Source organism: Cavia porcellus, unplaced genomic scaffold, assembly GCF_034190915.1.
Source record: "Cavia porcellus strain 051 isolate PalLab524CR breed Dunkin Hartley unplaced genomic scaffold, mCavPor4.1 scaffold_25, whole genome shotgun sequence".
Classification (NCBI taxonomy): Eukaryota; Metazoa; Chordata; class Mammalia; order Rodentia; family Caviidae; genus Cavia; species Cavia porcellus.
In genome coordinates, this window is record NW_026947508.1 from 45866323 (window position 1) to 45882858 (window position 16536).

The 16536-nt window shown below is 39.6% G+C and overlaps 1 protein-coding gene across 8 annotated transcripts in view; it reads left to right on the plus strand.

Moving 5' to 3' along the window:
- The first annotated feature begins 854 nt into the window (after nt 1-854).
- Nucleotides 855-16536, plus strand: part of Osbpl9 (oxysterol binding protein like 9) — a 173797-nt gene continuing 158115 nt past the window's right edge. For 6 of the 8 annotated variants that reach the window (XM_063236500.1, XM_063236501.1, XM_005000521.4 and 3 more), the window contains exon 1: nt 871-1019. In XM_063236500.1, the coding sequence (XP_063092570.1) occupies nt 909-1019 (111 nt within the window). In that variant the 5' untranslated portion in view covers nt 871-908. Of the gene's footprint in view, nt 1020-16536 lie in introns of all 8 variants that reach the window. The other 2 variants (XM_003463061.5, XM_003463060.5) reach the window with 1 other exon arrangement.

A 16536-nucleotide genomic window follows, 5' to 3' on the forward strand; every position in this document is an offset into this window, starting at 1 on the left:
TTTTTTCTCTGTGGAAGACTCATTCCCTTTCCTTCTTCTCAGTTCTTTGCTTTTGTTAAAAGTTAACCTTCTCATCCAGGCTCTCCTTGCTTGGGAATTTAGAACAGCAACTCCAATTCTTTACTTCTTTCCTTACTAAATTCTTACTTTAAACTTTTAATAGTTTTCCTTAATTTTTCTGCATAGCACTTACCAATTTTTATTTTTGCTTTTTGAGACCCTTGTCTCACTATGCAGTTTAAGGTTGGTCTGGAACTATTAGTCCAAGCTGGCCTCCAGCTCGAAGGGATCCTTCTGTTTCAGCCTCCTAAATGCTGAGATTATAGGTGTTCGCCAGGCTACAGTGCCAGGCCAACTTTTTTTTTTTTGTCTTTTTCCTTTTTATCGGTACCAGGGATCGAACTCACGACTGCTTGCTTGCAAGGTAGGCGCTTATGCCGCTGAGCTAAATCTCCAGCCTCCGGGCCAACTTTTAATACACTATAAATGGTGATTATATCATTGGCCAATCATTTGATTGTCTGTTTCTGCATTTTCCCTCCCTCCATGAAAGTTCTGGTATATTCTCAGCCTAGAAAGTGCTTATTAAATGAATATATTTGTACAGCAAATGCACACATTTATTGTGAAGTCTTTCGGAAGCGGAAGGTAGCATTATCACCTGTACAACTGCTTTTGTGAACAAATGATCTGAACAGCGGTATTCACGTTTTCACTCTGGTCATCCAAACCCGGGATCCTGCACACAATAGGAGTCCAGAGAAACCTTGCTCGCTGGGGGCGTGGCTCTCTTGACCGCAAACAGCAACCATCGCTGGCCCCGCCCACCCCGGAAGCCCCGCCCCTCATTCTGAATGCCTTATAGGCGAGTGACGTCAGGTCGTTTGTTGTCATTGGCGGCTCCCAAGATGGCGTCCATCGTGGAAGGGCCGCTGAGTAAATGGACTAACGTGATGAAAGGCTGGCAGTACCGTTGGTTCGTGCTCGACTACAACGCAGGGCTTCTGTCCTACTACACGGTGAGTGCCCGGAGGGCAAAGCTCAGAGCGACTCGGAGACCGAGTTCCCTGATGGAGGTGGGGCCCTGGGTTCTGGGTGGCCGGCTTAAGGTTGCTAAACTGGGGGTGCCGCCGTACTAGAGGTTTCCCTTGGGAGGAGGGTCTGGTGTGCGGGATAGCCAATTACGGTGAAAGAGACGCGGGCGCAGCCAATAAGTTGGCACTGGTTGTCTGATTTATGGGTTAGGGGTGAGCCTGGTTTCATTTTAGGGTCTACTGTTAAGCTGTTGTGGGGTCCGGCGTGGTTGAGTGGTTATGACTGGTTATAGTTACTGTTCAGAGGGTCCAGTCTGTGGTGAATGCGGTCTCTACACGTATTCATGGACTTTCTACTGTGCTTTCAGGCCCCACAGGCGACCGCACCTCTTTGCTCCCCTCTGGGGATCATAGAGATCTGCTTTCTTGAAGCCAGTGGTTAAACGAATCTGGAGAGGTCCAGAGGTGACCCTCGAGTAAAACGGAAAGGGGTCCGAAATCCTCTTGAGTGTCCAGGTTAGGTGTCTTCTTTGAGGGACGCACCCCTCTTTTCAGCGACTGTAACCGACGCCTTAACTTCTCAGAGTAGAGGCTTCCCTGCGCGCTTTATGCCGTTAGTTAGCTTAGAGGTATAATGCGGTGTGCCCCGAAAGTTTATTCTGAGGAAGGCTGAGTCCAGGACTTTACTGCTGTCAACACGAACCACCGGGCAAGTCGTGAATTGCTGTGAATCTTGCATTCTGATTGCCCTCTCCATCCTCATCGCTTTAAAATGAAAGGTGGGTAGTATTAGAGGGAGAAATTACTTATGAAGGTACTTTCTAAAAATGGTGCTGTTAATAATGATTAACCAGTGTGAGGGAGAAAACCACTTAAAAGATAAAATAGAAGTCATCAAGGCTTTAGAAAATAACAAAAGAAAGGACAATTATGGAAGAAGAGTTCATGTTGATGTGGAATGGGGACACAAAATTACTCATGTATTAAAAAATATTATTAGGCTCCCGGTATGTGCATTTCCTTGCCAGCAAGAATCAGCAGTGTTGGGGCCGGGGATTTAACTCAGTGGCATAAGCGCCTGCCTTGCGAGCAGGCAGTCGTGAGTTTGATCCCTGGTACTGATAAAAAAAAAAAAAAAAATCAGCAGTGTTGAAATTGTTTCTCTTCCCAGGAGCTTTTATTCTAGTCCAGTGGGTTCCTGAATTCTTTTTTTTTTTTTTTTTTTTTGGTCTTTTTGAGACAGGGTCTCTCTATGCAGTTCTGGCTGGCCTTGAACTCACTTTGTAGCCCAAGCTGGTCGTCTCCCAAGTGCTAGGATTACAGGCGTAAGCCACCACGCCCAGTTCCTGAATTCATTTTAAATTTGATAAGCCTATAGGATAGGTATTCATTATCCTCATTTATATCCCAGTTTTATAGCGTTGGAATATGAAGCTCCAGGCTTTTAAGTAGTTAGCTGAAGATCACATAGCTAGCAGTAGATGGTGGAATCAGGATGCCAAGTTCTTGATTTTTTTGACTTTTTTCATTAAACTTCACTTTCAGTATAGAAGGGGAAAAAGCTATAGGTTACTAAGCCTGTAAGAGTAAAATATTATTTTCATCATTCAAATGTAAACTTCCTTTCTTTGAGATTGTGGTTTTTTTTTTTTTTTAACTGCTCATTGGCACTGAGCTACATACCCAGGTCCTTTTTTATTTTGAGGCAGGACTTGCTAAATGTTTAGTTTTTGATTCTTCTGACTCAGCCTCCTAGAGTGCTGGGATTACAGGTGTTCACCATCAGCTTCATTTCTTTGTGGACAGGGTTTTGCTTGAAGTTCAGGCCAGCCTTGAACTCACTATGGAGCCTGGGCTAACCTCAAACACCAGCAATCCTACCTCAGCCTTCACAGTGCTGGGACTGTATGTATGTGTCACCACCCAGCATCCCCATCATTTTTAAGGGGAAAGCAAACCTTAATGAGTCATAAACTTACTGTTCAAGATTATGTCTAGGTAGGCACTGAAGTAAAGCCACTGAACATCATATCCTGAAAACTCAGGAGTATGAAATCTTATGACTCAGACAAATGAAGAATAATATTGGTTTCAGTAGATGTGGTAATAGGAAAATCTCATGGAAACTATCCACTTGTTCAGATTACAGTAATTTTCTCTTTCCCTCTTGGCCTCCTCCTTTCTTCCATCCTTCTTTCCTGAGATAGGGTTTCACTATGTAGTTCAAGCTGGCCTGGAACTCATGTAGCTCAGGTTGGCCTCAGACTCACAGTGGTCCTCCTGCCTCAGCCTCCTAAGGGCTGGGATTACATGCATGCCCAACCATGCCAGGTTTAATTTCTATGAGTTGCACAATGAATCTGATTTGTAAACAGTTTGTGTGATTCTGAATCCAGGCTTGCACTGGAGAGTCCCAAGCTGGGTTTTGGGAGCTCCTAATCCAGACAAAATGTTCTTTAATTTTTTTCTGTTCTGTTCTTCTTTCTTTCTTTTCTTCCTTCCTTCTTTCTTTCTTTTTGGTTTTGTTTTTTTGAGAGAGGTTCTTGCTATGTAATACAGGCTGGTTTTGACCTCACATTTGAACTCACTAATGTAGCCCAGGCTGGCTTATAACTTGTGGAGATTTTCTTGTCTTAGCCTCCCAAGAGCCGGGATTGTAGGCATGCATCACCACATCAGGCTCAGAATATTCTTTTTTCCTGTTTTACCTACTTTAATGTATGTCTTTTTTCTACCTTTGTGTCCTTTTAGTTTTTGAATGCTTGACCAAATATCTGCTTGCCTTGCTGACTAAATACAGGCTTTTCATATAGTGTGAGTACTTTTTTTTTTTTCTCTTTAATACTTAGTCTGCCCTCTGAGACTAAATTCTAGAAAACATAATCCTTGCCAGGGTAGGAGGTATCATATTTCTCACTAATGGCTGTTTAGAATGATTTTCCCCCTTATTTTGCCTGTTCTTCTGTGTTAAAGTATTTAGTTTCAGAGAGACAGCAGAGAAAAATTGTACCATCTTATAAAAATAAAATGACACCCAAACCCAAATTAGAGGAAGAAACTTAGGAAAAGTGTAAGTATTCCCTGAAAGAGGAAGTGTGAGACAGTTGAATGTTGGCAGTGAATTTTGTTCACTTGGGCACTGTTTCACTACATTCGATTTCTGAAGGATTTGAGGGTACATTGAACGATTTTGATGGGGCTAGCAGTATGTGTTGTAGAAAAAATACCTGAATCAGTTGTACATTGTTTTAAACAAGGTAATAAAAGGCCCAAGACACTTTATTCCTTGTTCTCAAAATCACCTGCTCTTTAATCTGGCTCTGTGTTTGTTGATTTATTCTAGGGTATCCCTGAAACTGAACTAAGTGACAATGTTCTTGCTTTAGAGAGCAAGAGCTTTGATAGTGACAGGATCTCAGGGTTGGGTTAGGATCTGTGGAGATGCCATGAACTGGTGAGTCCTGTACCACTGGGCTGCACCTGCGACCCATTCCTTTGTTTTTGGAAAGGAGCTTACTGTATTTTTGTTCTGTCCAAAACAGAACCAGAGGAGCTAACTGCTTTAGAAAAGTAAATTTAGGCACTTTTCAGCTCTGGCTCTGGCTCTTAGAAACTTAATATATTGTAGTTTATTTCACAAGTCTTTTTCAGGGCTGACTTTGTAATAGGTATTGTACTGTATAGGCTGTGAAGAAATAATTCTTCATAAGAGTAACTCACAGTCTAGCAGAGCAGACCCCTTAAGATAATTTCAAACATGACAAATTGTACAATTAGAAATAAGAAGAGTTTTAAAAGGTAAGAACAGAGCGTTAGTGGTACATTATGCAGAAAAGGCCAGAGAGACATTAGAGCTGAAGGATTAGTGTAGAAGGGCATTTCAGCCAGTGGGAAAATATATACAGTCTATATTTATATGAAGCCTGAGAACATAAAGTGCATTAGGAGAATTTTGAGAATTTCTGAGCATCTCCAATGTAAAAGTATAATTGGGAGGTAATAGCAGATGGAGCTCAGAAGGTATTTGGAAGGCATGGGTCAGGCTGGAGGTAAAGATTTCTTCAGTTATAGCACAAAATTGATCCGTTGAATTTTTATAATTTAATGAGATGCCTAGGGAGCATTAAGGATATAAATGTTGAAATACTATGTGAATGAACAAGTGTTCATGTGAAATATGGTCAGAAAAGTAAAGGAGAGAGCCAGGGATTTAGCACAAGTGCCTAACTGGCAAGCGTGAGATCATGAGTTCAATCACTGGTACCAAAAAAAAAAAAAAAAGGAGAAAGGAAGGAAGATCCAGGGAGGTGAAATATGAGGGGAGTTAGAAGGTTATAAAATTAGTAAACTTGGTGTCTTGTTGATTTCTTTTTTTTTTGCCTCATTTTTTAAACTCGACTTTGTTGATTTCTTAAATGTTTGCTGAGTACCTATTGTGTGCCAGGCATTTTGCTAGGAAGTGGGGCTAAAGGGGCAAATAAGATAGAATTTGCCCATATTCTTAAAATACCTAGTGTGTGCAGGGGTAGAGTGAGTGAGCAGGAGCTGTGATGAGAAGCACTACAGTGTTTGCAAGAGCCTGTGAGCCTCAGTCCTGCGGGCATAGGAAAAGTTTCCTGAAAGAACCAGGTTTGTTGTGACTCAAATGATAAGTGGAGAGGGAGCCATGTGACCAGTGAGGGAAAAGTGCTCGAGACAAAGGGAATCAGTGCTTTTGGAGGAGCTGGAGCTGTGAATTAGGGAGCAGTGAGAGAGGAACATCTGATTCATGTTCCCATCAACTCCTCCTTCCTACATTGGCTTATCTTAAAGAGTTCCTGAATATTATATTACTCTGTTTCATTGTGAATATTTAAGTATTTGTCACTAAGAGTTAAGATTTCTCTATCAAAATACCTATCTCAGTCGGTGCAGTTTTTTTGTGTTTTGACTTGAGTCAGGATTCCAAACAAGATTGGTTCATACAATTTGTATGTTTCCGTTTATAGAGCCCCCTTTTTTCTCTGTCATTTATTCCCTCCTCTTTCTGTCCCTCCTTTTTTTTCTGGCATTCTGTCCTTCCTTTTTTCTTTGGCATTTAGTTAAGAAACCAGGTTATTTGCTCAGTGGAATTTTCCACATTCTGGGTTTGGTTGGAGGCATCCTTTTAATATATTCAAACATGTTCCTTTGTCCTCTGTATTTCCTTTAAACTGATAATATGAATTAGAAGCTTAATCAGATTTTTTCTGAGCAAAAATATTTCATAGGTGAAATATGTTCAAGAGGCATATGATTGATACAGGACTGCAAGATGATAGAGAAGTATTATAACTCCTAACCTGCAAGATATCTGATACCCTTGAATTTGTGTTCCCCAAAATTGAAGTATGAATTATGAGGAACAGTGGCGGTTAAGAGGAAAAAAAATTTTTTTTTTGTCTTTTTCCTTTTTATCAGTACCAGGGATCGAACTCATGACTGCCTGCTTGCAAGGCAGGCGCTTATGCTGCTGAGAAAAATCCCCAGCCCCTAAGAGAGGAAATTTTGAGGAAGGACAGCTCCTGAGAGAGACAGGAGAGAACCCAAAAAGTGGGTTGCCGCAGACTCCAATTTACAGAGGAGGCTTTTTTAAAAAAGTCTTTTTGAGACAGCGTCTCACTGTGCAGTTCAGGGTGGCCTTCAGCTTACTTTGGAGCCCAGCTATAAACTGGTCTCAAACTTACAAGAATCCTCCTGCCTCAGCCTCCCAAGTGCTGGATTTCAGGTGTGTTCTACCATGCCCAGCCAGAGGAGGTTTTATTGAGCAAAATGGTGAGGTGCGTACAAAATTACAAGGTGGGTGTGACACGGGACAAAACTGTAATCAACCAATAAGATTCCATTTATAGCCATTTAGGTAATGTTGATTCAGTGGAAAGGTAAGTCATGTAGCAGGTGTACACAGAAAGAAACAGGATGTTTTTGGGAAGAGGTAGGTCAAGAGACCCTGGTCCCTACTTAGATGATTGATTCCTATTTAGAATATTGATTATAGTATCTTGTTTATATCACTGGAAGAGGTATGCAGGTGTAGACATTCCATTGTTATCTTGAGACCCAGCTTCCAACAAGTGCCTCCACCCATGGTTGTAATGTGTTCTTATCTTCTGCACTGACTGGGCCTAGCCCCATCTAAGTGCCTGTAATATTTCTAATTTAGCTGTTTATAATATTATGATAGTCTCTAGGATGTTAAAATTAATAGGTTCAGGTGGACTGTGTTTTGTTTTTAAGACAGGCTCTTGATTTGTAGTCCAGGCCAGCCTTGTAGCCCAGGCCAGCCTTGTAGCCCAGGCCAGCCCTGTAGCCCAGCCCTTGAACTTGCAGTGATCCTCTTGCCTTAGCCTCCTGAGTGCTGGAATTATAGGCTTACACCATTATGCCTTGCTGTATTTTTTAAAAGTGCGTTTGTTACAGAGAAATGATTAAGAGATTGGTTTTGAAATGATTTAGTGGTCGATTGGATATGAATGAAAGGGGAAGAAGAGTTTGATCATTCTTTTTTTTTGAGCCAAGGTCTTGCTATGTAGTTCAGGCTAGCTTTGAACTCACTATGTAGCACAGCTGGGAAGAAGCATTTGATATCAAGGTTTTGTTTTGAGCTGCATGGAAGGAACAGATAAAGAAAAACCGGTGGTTGTCACATGGTAGCTAACTCAAAGCCTCAGTTCCATGCTGGCTGTCAGAAGGTGGCCTTAGTTCCTCATGAGGTACCCATTGTTATCTTGAGACCCAGCTTTACACATTACAACCATGGGTGGTGTCTTGGGTATCATGGCAGGTCAGCTGGCCTTGCCTGTAGAGTGCAACCCAAGTGAGATCAAGGAGGAAAGTGTGATGCTGCTTATGAGCTAGTCCCAGCCGGTCACTTCCACCTTATTCTGATCATTAGAAATTAGTTGTTATGTTCAGCTCAGTTCTGTGGATGGGATCATTACTCTTGGGGAGAAGAATTAGGCTATATCTTCTGAAGGAGAATTTATGACCAGATTATAAATGACCACAGTCTTTTTTTTTTTTTTTTTCCCAGACAGGGTCTCCCTGTGTAGTTCAGGATACCCTTGAACTTGTATAGTGAAGGCTGGCCTCAAGTTCACAACAATCCTCCTGCCTCAGCCTCCTCAGTGCTGGGATTATAGGCTTATACCACCATGTCACAGTCATCTTTAAGGAATTAGCAGGTAAAGAAGCTTGCACAGTAGAGTAAAGAGGGACAGCCTTAGATAAAAGAAAACCCAGAAGAATGTGGCCATTGTGAGAGAGTGGGTTGGCCTGAATACTGCTGAGATGATTGAATAGTCTAGTACTTGTCACCTTGGACATGATCCACATAGTAAGGAGGGCAACTTCTACTGAGTGGGGAGTGGAAAGCAAATTGGAGTAGCTTGAAGTGTAGACAGGAGGTAAGAAATAGACAAGTGTATTCAAGGTGTTTTTCTTGTGTGTGTGTGCTGCCAAAGTGAACATGAGGTGTTTTCCTTTGTGGAAAGTGCACACATGTATGGAATAGAGGGGAAGGCCTTCTAACATAAGAGTAAGCTTAAATATAGGAATGTGATCCATGTTAAAAACAAAAGCATTTGTTGGGCATAGCACTCAGGAGGTTCAGGCAGTAGGATTGCTGCCAGTTTGAGGCCAGCCTGGGCAACATAGAGAGACTCTGTATCAAAAAAAAAAAAAAAAATTTAAAGAGTGCTATAAATTTTTAGAACAATGGTTTTGAGTACTAGAAAAAGGAATTACTAAGGTCAAGTTAAAGGTTAAATAGGTTGTCTGAGGAACTCACTGAGTTTATAAAATATGATTTATATAGTCATCACCCATAAATGTTTAAGTCTTTTTTTTTTTTTGGCGTTTATAAGGTAGGGTCTTACTCTGTAATTTAGATTGTCCTTGAACTTACTAGGTAACCTAGAATGGCTTCAAATTTATGGCAATCCTGCCAAAGCCTCCTGAGTGCTGGTATTACAGATATGTGCATTTTTTTCTTCAGTATTAGAGATGAACCCAGGGCCTCACACATGGTAAGCAACTACTTTCCTACAGAGCTACTCTCCCTTCCTCTCACCCCCGCATCCCCTTTTTTTAAATGTTTTTTGAGACAAGGTCTCACTATGCAGTTGAGATTGGCCTTGCTCACTGTACCCCAGGCTGGTCTCGAACTTGCAATGATCCTCCTGCTTCAGCCTCCCGAGTACTGGGATTACAGGCATACACCACCACACCTGGCTCCCTCATCCCCTTTGGGCACAATGTCTTGCTCTGTAGCCCAGGTTGGCATGGTATTAACTATGTAGTCTAGGTTAGCCTTAAATCCTGGAATCCTCTTGCCTTAAACCAGGAACTTGACGGTCTTCTGAGTGCTGGTATTACAGATAGCTAAGTTAGATAGAAGCATTATAGGCAGTCAATTCAGAGGTTGAGAACACCTTTTTTTTTTTTTTTGAAACAGGGTCTCTCTGTGTAGTTCAGGCTGGCCTTGAGCTCACTTTGTAACCCAGGCTGGTCTCGAACTTGTAATGATCCTCCTGCCTCACCCTCCTGAGTGCTGGGATTATAGGCATGAGCCACCGTGCCCAGCTAGGCTGAGAACACCTTACAGGTATGGCATCCATTGAGAGCCAGGCCTCAAGATAAAGATACAGTGACCAGGCCTACGTACCTCACTAAGGGATAAGCAATCAATATGCTATAATTGGTATCACCTGGTCACATAAAACCTAAATAGACATCAGTCACCCAGGTGGATGACCAGGACCTTCTGACCCTTCTCTTTCCAAAAAGATCCTTGTCCTTTCCATGTACACTTGCCACATAACCCATTTCATCATTGGATCATTACCTAAGTGGCTATACTTGTATTCTTATTGCTTGATTTTAGTCTTGTCCCATGTTGTATTCCCTGTCATGATTTTGCTCTATAAAACTTTTTGAGAAGTGGGCTCCTTGCCAGCCCACTCATGCCATTTCTTGTCTCTTCCGCAATAAAATTTCTTACTTTTTAATTGTTTTATTTTAAAGGGAATAAAACAAAACAATGAATATAATATTGGACTTCAAAAACAAGACAGTAGGCAATCCACGATAGTTACCATATTGCATAGTGTTGTCCTCTAAAGGTGCTCAGAGTAACTGCTTTAGGTCTGCAAAATCAAACAATGCAAGTATTAAGTTCTTTCTTTATCTCAGTTGCTGTCATCTCAGCCTGTGTTCCTTAGAATCAGCCAGTTGCTTGGGGAAGGGGATCTTTTCTCGCTGCCTGTGCACAGAATGACTTCACTGGGAGGGCCCTACTTCTGGTTTTCGGTCACTCAGTTTAACTGCTGTTTGCGCTTGGGAGGGCACTGCTACCAGGTTCTCTCCTGGCCAGCTTGACTGCTGCTCAAGATTTCCTACTCTTAGCCTCTGTTGTTCTTTAGAATTCATTTTTTGATTTTTGGGAACACAAACTCAGGGTACTGGACATCTCACAGGTTGGGAGTTACAGTATTTCCCTTACATCCTTTGGAAGTCCTGTGTCACTGAGGTTACAGATGTGTGTTGCTACTCCCTTCTTCACAGAGACTCATCTCATGAGGTCAGACTTTCTACTTGTCTCACATTAGTGCTTAAAAAGTTTCTATGTTTAGTCATGTTAGGTTTTATTCTCTTCCAAAAAAAAAAAAGTAATCAGAACTGTGGGAGTAAAAAAAAACCCAAAAAGTGTAACTGTTATTGTAAAAAAGAGAGGAAAAGAAGGTGGTCTAAGGGATATAACTGCATGTATGTTTGAGTGTGTAGGATGGAAACCATACTACTGAGCTTTTGTTGGATCATTGAACGGAACTCTCTGCAATCTCACTGTATGAATGTCCACTTTATATGCTTTAATTGTGTAATTTGGACAGCTGTTTCTAGGATGATGGTGTGTGGCCTATTAACTAGTGATTTCTTAATGTATAATTTTTTTCTTGAAATCCTGTATTATTTGTACCCTTTCACTGCTTTTTTTTTTTTTTTTCCTATCTTTTTTCTCTTAAAAAAAAAAAAAAAAGTTCTACGTTGGGACCATTTTAGATTTCAGCTTTTGGAGGTAGGAATATTTAACCTGTAGTGCAAGACTTTTAAAATAGTTTTATGATTGTGAAAAGAACAAAAGGTAAATTGTGCTGGATATTTGGGAGACTGAGGCAAGAGCATTGCAAATTTGAGGCCAGCCTAGATGATTTAGCAAGGTTATGTCTCAAAAAAAAAGGCAGAGGATGTTGCTTAATGGTAGAGTGCTTGGTTGGGGGAGGGAGGAGATAAGTTGTTTTATAGTGCTCTGAAAAGTAAACATACTGTAAGGCTGTAAGTAATAGGCAGAAATAAGTAGAAATTTTCTGTCTTTTGATTTTGAGCACTGTGGTTAGGTTTCATTTTTCCCTTTTCTACCACTTGAACCTTAGTCATAATTCTTTTCGACATTTAAAAGATTATTTACTTATTAATTTTTATCATTCCAGGGATCAAACTCATGGGCATTGTACCCACTAAGCTATATCCCTGCCCCTCTTTACATTTTTTATTTTGAGACAGGCTCTCCCTAAATTACCCAGGCAGGCCTCAAATTTTGACTACCCGGACTGTGCGCTGCACACCTGTCCTATAATCCCAGCACTCTGAGAGTCTGAGAGAGGAAGAATTTCAACTTCAAGCCTGGCCTGGGCAATCTTAACAACTTAATGAGGCCCTGTCTCAAAATGAAAATTAAAGCGGGTGGGATGTAGTTCAGTACAAAGGCCTGGGTTCAATACCCAATATCATGAAAAACAACCCACCAAGCTTTGCAATTCTGTGTTAACATCTTGGGTAACTGGGATTTCAGATGGGTGCTACCCACTCAATTCTTTTGGGCATTTACTCCTTTTACATTTGTTATAATTAATCATATCTAGTAACAATTTTAGTTTTAATCTTTACAATGAGCTTGTAGCTTCCTTGATGGAATTGGTACTGAACATTATATTAGTACAAACCCCACAGTGTAGCACATTATTCTAGGGAATAATTTAGAGATGAGTTGCCGAAAGCTGTTTGGAATTCTAGTTTACACAGCCTTGTAAGTGGTGCAGAACATACAAACAGCAAATATATGTGCTTCTATGGTTGGTAAAATACCTGATTGAATTTATATGAAGAACTATGTGGAATGGTTTGCTTTGTGTGTCAGATCAAACTAGCACAATCAGTTCTTGTTATTTCAAGCAGTTTTGTCTTTCTTCTCCCTTCTTCCCTCCTTCCTTCTGTTCTTGTTTCTTTCCTTTTATTTTTTGCCATGCTAGAGCATGAATCTAGGGTGTCTTATATGCTGGGTAAATGCTGTACCACTGAACTACATCCCCAACCATGCAGGCAGTTTCACTGGTAGTAATAAGTTATTTGATAAATTGTTTTCCTTCTTACTAACTTTATTGTATTTTTGAAAATTTTATTTTTATTAGGCTTACTGGTACATTTTAGGTATACATAATGATTACATTCATTATAGGAATTTTGTACCTGTACACGATATAACTCGATCCTTTTTTTTTTTTTTAAGTCTCTTTTCTAAAGCAGCTGCACTGTCTGGCATCCCTACTATCAGTAGTATGGTTCCAATTTCTCTACATCCTTACCAACATTTGTTATCTGCCCTGTATCCTAAGAGAAGTGCAATAGTATCTTGTGATTTTGATCTGCATCTTCCTTATGACTGTTGACATTAAGCATCTTTTCAAGTGCTTATTGATCATTGTGTATCTCTCAGGAGAAATGTGTTCAAAGCCTTTGCCTATGTTAAAATTAGGTTTCTTTTATCATTGTAAGAGTTTTCTGTTTTCTAGATATAAAACCCTCATTAGATATTCATTTTGCAAATATCTTTTCTATTTTGTGAGCTTCTTCTGTTTTTGTTTTTTTTTTTTTTAATTTTTGTATATGCATAGGGATGTGTGTGTATATGTGGCTGGGGATTGAATCCAAGACTTCATGCATGCTAAGCAGGTGTTCTACTTAGCTAAACCTCAAACCCTGGTTTTTTACTTTCTTTATAGTTTTTTCTGAAGCGCAAAATATCCAGTTTATTCTCTTGTTGCTTTTACTTTTGGTGTCATATCTGAGAGTCGTTGCTTAAAGTCACAAAGTTTTATTTTTCTAAGTGTTTTACAGTTTTAACTATATGTTTAGCTTGTTGATCCATTCTTAGTTAATTTTTAAAAATATGGTATAGAAATCTTTTGAATGTATCTAGTTACCCCAGTACCATTTGTGGAAAAGACTGTGCTTGTTCTGTTCAGTTGTCTTGGCTTTTGTCTTAGCTCATTTAGTGTTGCTATAATAAAATACCTAAGGCTAGATAAATTATGAAAAAGATTTATTTATTTAACTCATAGTTCCAGATGTCCAAGAGTAGGGCCCAGACATCTGTATGACTTCTAGCAAGGCTTTATGGTAGATGGCATCACATGGCAGAAGTATGAGCCAGAGTGGCAAGTGGGTACATGGAGAGGAGACCCAACACACACAATGCTTTGTAGTTACTAACCTGCTTCTGTGAGCTGGGCGTTGATTCCTTCTGAGGGTGGTGTGCCCAGGACCATAGCTCCCTCTAGGACCCTACTCTTCATTCTTTTATGCTGACCAACAAGCTGTCAGCGCATGAACTGCTGGGGACAGATAATCTCTCAACCAATGCAGCATCTTTGTTGACAATCAATTAACTGCAAATGTGATGGTTTATGTTTAGACCATCAATTATAATCCATTGATTTACTCTCCAACCTTGTTGTTTTTTTGTTTGTTTTTTTCCCCCAAGATTGTTTAGGCTATTCTGGGTCCTTTGAATTTCCATATGAATTTTAGGAATTACTGGCTTTTTCATTAACAACCCAAAAGGATTACTTCTTTCCTAAATTGAAAAATATCTCTCCTAACTCACTATCTCCCCAGAAATACCATGCTATCCTCTTTTCTTGAAGACAGATAAATCTATTGAGAGAGTTTTTTTTTCCCTTGCCTGTCTCTGTTCCGAGTCACAAGTCTTGCATTTACTCGCAGAAGTCTTGTAATCACCCAGGCCATCACTCCTGTAGGTGCTTTTTACTCTTTATCTTAGAGCTCTCTCTGATACATGTGATGATTAAAGCTTTACAGTGAATAGTTCTGTTGGTGTCAAAGAGATGTTGCCGATCCCTAATTTTCAAAAAAAGATTCAAACAGTAGTGAAAGGTGTATCTAGTAGAAAGAAGAAAATAAAAATTCTGCCTTGAAATCCTACTGTTCTGGTTTTTTTTTTTTTTTCTTTCTTTTTTTTTTTAGACAGGGCCTTGCTTTGTAGTTCAGAAATGACGTTGAAGTCCCTGTGATCCTCCTGCATCAGCCTCCCAAGTGCTGGGATTACAGGTATGCACTATCATACCTGGCTTTGTGTTTTGGAAAGTTGCTTTTCTAACAACTATTTTATGTTTCGGTGCATATGTATATTTGACATGAGTAGAATTATTTTATCATGACTCTACCACGTAGAAATTTTTAAATGTTGTAATAAAAATATTAAAAAGTAAAAGCAGTTTTGTTACTTACACATTAACTTCCTTTTCACTTGAAAAAGGGGGGGGGGTACCGTGCAAGTTGGACACATTTGTTCTACATCCTAAATGCACTTTATTATTTTTTTTTTATTTTGAAAAAGGTAAAACAAAACAGAACAAAGCAGATCAGAAACAAAACAATGTAAGTGACACAGATTTTAAAGCAAGACAACAGGAGATCTATAGTGGCTACCACAGTGTCTCTTGTTTTCTTTTAAATGGTTGTCTATATCCTCACACACAATGAATTCATACAAAAAAATAGTATAAAAGTGATCAGAACAGAGTAATGAAGGCATTACAGGTCTTCAAAACCAGACAATATGAAAATTAACAATGGCTGCCATAATGTGTCTTGTTCTCTTCAAAATAGCTGTCCATATCTTCATGTATGTTGAAATTAAATAACACAAAGCAGGCTAAAACCACTCTGAACCAAGAATTAGAAGCATTACTAGATTTCATAGCATGACAATAGAGAATCAGCAATGGATACCATAATATCTCTTTTTCTTCAAAGTAGCTGTTTATTCCATCACACATAATATAATCGATTCTCATAAACTATTTAGAAGGAGTTCTAGGCATGTATAAGCCTCTATATGTATACTTATCCTTTGTGCATTAGAGAGAAAAAAAAACAAAACAGATTACTAGAAAAATAAGAAACAAAAAAAGATAAATAAACAACAATAGCAAAGAGCCCAAAACAATAATGATGCAGGCTTTCAGAACATAGTGGTAGGAACAGAACTAAGGTTGTTATTTTACATAGTGACCTTCAAGAGTTTTGTGTCAGGTCACCTGACACAAACATGCAAAATTGTTCCAACCCTATGAATGTTAACTGCTTTGTTCTACAAACTTAGAATTTGTAGTACAGTCATCTTAGCTATCCTAAGTATGTTTATACAAATTTAGTATTTTTCTTTTCCCTTCCTTTTTCTTTTCCTCCTTTTCCTTGAGATACTATTTCCTAAATACATTTTATTAACATTTTAATATAATTTATTGCACCATTTTATATTGTATTTATTCAAGTGGTAAAATGGCCAGAGAACATTTTTCTTCATCCCTCATGAGATTTTAGTCATCTGGTGTGTTAATCAGCTTCTGTTTAATAAAACACTTGTGAAAATCAGCTTTAAAAAGGAAAGAAGTATGTGGTGGTAAGTGCTTCCTGTAATGCCAGCATTCTAAGAGGCCAAAGTTAGACTCCACCTAATACTAAAACATAAAAAGGCTCACAGTTTTGGAGGTTTTAGTTCTGGTTGTCAGCTCTTTGCTTCTGGGCCTATTCAGGGCAGGGATGGTGAAGCCACATTGCTCACTTCATGGTGGCCAGGAAGGAGGGAGAGGGAGAAGGAAAAGGGGAAGAAAGAAAGGAGAACCAGAAGAGGGGAGGGATACTAGGACCCTGTTATGCGCTTCAGAGCATACCTGCAGTTACTTTTAAGAGCTCCTACCTACTCAAGTTCCACTACCTCTCGGTGCTGCAAAGCAACCAAGCCTCTAGCATATAGGCCTCTGGGAGGCATTTAAGATACAAACTGTAACATCTGGCTTTGTGAGATTAAGATTCCTATGTTTTCGAGATGTTGAAATGGAAAGGAGGAAAATATGTGCAGTAGTTCCCCCTTATTTGCAGGGAATACATTCTAGGACCCAGTGGACACCTGAACCTGGGTACAGTACCAGTCTATATATACTGTACTGTTTTTTTCATGCTTACATACCTATGATAAATTAAATTCATAATTAGGTTTAGTAAGAGATAATGGTAATTATGGTGTGAGTGGTGACAACACCTGTTTGATATGAAGCAAGGTATAGTGTTAGGGTACTACTTAAGGCTTACCTGAATAGGAGCACTGAAATAGTCTGATACTTGG